The sequence below is a fragment of the Sinocyclocheilus rhinocerous genome, unplaced genomic scaffold (assembly GCF_001515625.1).
Source record: "Sinocyclocheilus rhinocerous isolate Xijiao unplaced genomic scaffold, SAMN03320098_v1.1 scaffold3529, whole genome shotgun sequence".
Lineage (NCBI taxonomy): Eukaryota > Metazoa > Chordata > Actinopteri > Cypriniformes > Cyprinidae > Sinocyclocheilus > Sinocyclocheilus rhinocerous.
The window spans coordinates 68,450-70,979 of record NW_015638987.1 but is presented as its reverse complement, the minus strand read 5'-3'; the positions used below and the strand labels follow the sequence as shown (position 1 = coordinate 70,979).

General features: G+C 41.7%; 1 protein-coding gene across 2 annotated transcripts in view; it reads right to left on the bottom strand.

Annotated features, from left to right (window-relative positions):
- slain1b (SLAIN motif family, member 1b) overlaps positions 1–2,530 on the bottom strand; it is a 17,796-nt gene that overhangs the window by 6,643 nt on the left and 8,623 nt on the right. The window contains exons 3-4 of one of the 2 annotated variants that reach the window (XM_016566360.1): positions 1,594–1,716; positions 1,107–1,394 (exon numbers count right to left, since the gene is read on the bottom strand). In XM_016566360.1, the coding sequence (XP_016421846.1) occupies positions 1,107–1,394; positions 1,594–1,716 (411 nt within the window). The remainder of the gene's footprint in view (positions 1–1,106; positions 1,395–1,593; positions 1,717–2,530) is intronic. The other variant, XM_016566361.1, reaches the window with a different exon arrangement.

The following is a 2,530-nucleotide window of genomic DNA, read 5'->3' as shown; positions in this document are numbered from 1 at the left end:
CATACACACACACACACACACACACACACACACACACACTCACAGGAAGTACAACAGCGACAGAAACACAAGAGAATCAGATTTAATAGAGATCAGCGCTCAGATCAGTCTGGGGTTTATGGGTAAAAAACAGCACTAACACCTTCAACAACCATCAGCTCCAGATCAACACAACCTCAGCGTTCAATTTCACAAAGAATATGATTATTAATATCACACTATAAATCTCCCATTGACTTGCACTAACTTTCAAAAGTTTGGGGTTGGTGAAATTATTTTTGGTGAAAGTCTCTTCTGTTCACATTTATTTGATAAAAAATACAGCAAAATTTTCGAAATGTCACTACAATGTAAAATATCTGTTTTCTATGTGATTATCTCCCTTACAGAAAAACCACATGAACCTCACATGTTAAAATCACATGTGAAACGAACACGAAACATGTGGTTTTGGAACATTTTCATGGTGTAAATGTGTGAAACCCATGTGATCACAACAAATTTAACCATGAAAATGTTCCAAAACCACAAGTTTCGTGTGCGTTTCACATGTGATTTTAACATGTGAGGTTCATGTGGTTTTTCTGTAAGGGCTGTTAAACTGTAATGTATTCCTGTGATGCGCAGCTGTATTTTCAGCATCATTACTCCAGTCTTCAGTGTCACATGATCTTCAGAAATCAGTATAATATGCTGCTTTGCTGCTCAAGAAACATTTCTGATTATTATCAATGTTGAAAACAGTCCAATATTTTTGTGGAAACTGATACATTTGCTTTTTCAGGATTCACAGATGAATAGAAAGTTCAAAAGTTCAACATTTATTTGAAATAGAAATCTTTTGTAACATTATAAATGTCTTTACTGACACTTCTGATCAAATTTAATGCATCCTTACTAAATAAAAGTATTAATATCTTTAAAAAACATCTTCCTGACCCCAAACTTTTGTACAGTAGTGTATATCATTAGAACGCACAGCTGAAAATGACAACATCATTAGCGCATACTGAGCTGCAGTGGTGATGTAGTTTCATCTTTTCCTTCACGCTGAAGCACAGTCTGTGCTGAACTCAGTAAATCAGTCTAATCACACATGATCTGACCTGAGCTGCTGCTGAGGCCGGGCTGCGTGTCTCTGCAGTGCGTCTGCGTCTGCATCTGCGTCCAGTCCCTGATGCTGCTGAAGGTGTGTGAATGCGGCAGGCTGCGCTGCAGAGGTCCGGCTTGACTCAGACGCGGCTGCGGCGGCGGTAACTGACCGTAGTCTTCATCCTCCTCCTCCTCCTCATCCAGGTGTGAATCGCTGTGCTGGCCGAACTGGAAGGAGAAGCTGGAGCTGCGGAGGCTCACAGAGGAGGAGGAAGAGGTGGAGGCGTAGTCCTGACGCAAACCTGACGGAGATACACCCGTCACTTTTATTATGGAGCACAAAACCAGTCTTAAGGGTCAATTTTTTAATGTATTGTTTTGTGCTCCAGGGTCACATATTATTAAAATAAAGAAATGTGTTGAATGTTTAGTGTTTCTGTATATGTGTCATTCAGTGGTGCAGTGTGGCGTGTTTTGTGAGGGATCTGGATCTTCACTCACTCTCCTCCTGCAGTCGGGCCATCACCTGGACGTCCGTGAGGTCCTGCAGCTTATAACCATGAGAAACAGCGGCGGCGTCCGGCTCAGACGCGCTCACATCACTGTCCACCGACACCCTGCGACCTGACGAACATCACACACAAGACGTGATCATGTGATGTCAGCAGGGCTTACTGCGATTGGCCGAGTGAAGGAGGAACATGTGAGTTCTGTCAGATTGAGGAGAAGACCAGACTCATAGAACTTCAACTCAACTTCCCATCAGAGCATGTCACAGATTTCATATTAATCACACAGAGTCTGATGGACACAGACTGAGAGTTTTTAGCTTCAGAATATGAATCAATGCAGTCACTGGAGATTCTGAGCCTGTTTTAGACACATATAGTTTATATATGTCAAGCGTCTCCAGCCGAACAGCTCTTCTCCAGAACACATGTGGAGTTTCCTCACATTACATACAAGGAGCATATAATCTTAAGAACATCTAAGTGTACTCAAATGTGCTATTTTGGGACACCATGAATATGAACTAAAATGTGCTCTGTATTTAAAAAATGTATTTAGTCACCACTTGTAGTACACTTGAACTCATCTCTCATACACTAGTACACTCAAGTGTACTACAAGTGAAATTCATTTTGAGTGAATTTAATTACTTTAAAAGTGAATAAAATGAATAAAACATTCAGCAGGTCATGTGATCTAAACTCTCGACTGCAGGACAGAATAAGCGCGTCTACATACAACACACAACACATCATTAACCTGACAGAGGAACAATGAGACGAGCTCTGTGTGTGTGTGTGTGTGTGTGTGTGAGTGAGTGTGTGTGTGAGTGTGAGTGTGTGTGAGTGAGTGTGTGTGTGCGTGTGTGTGTGTGTGAGTGAGTGAGTGTGTGAGTGCGTGTGTGTGTGTGTGTGTGTGTGAGTGAGTG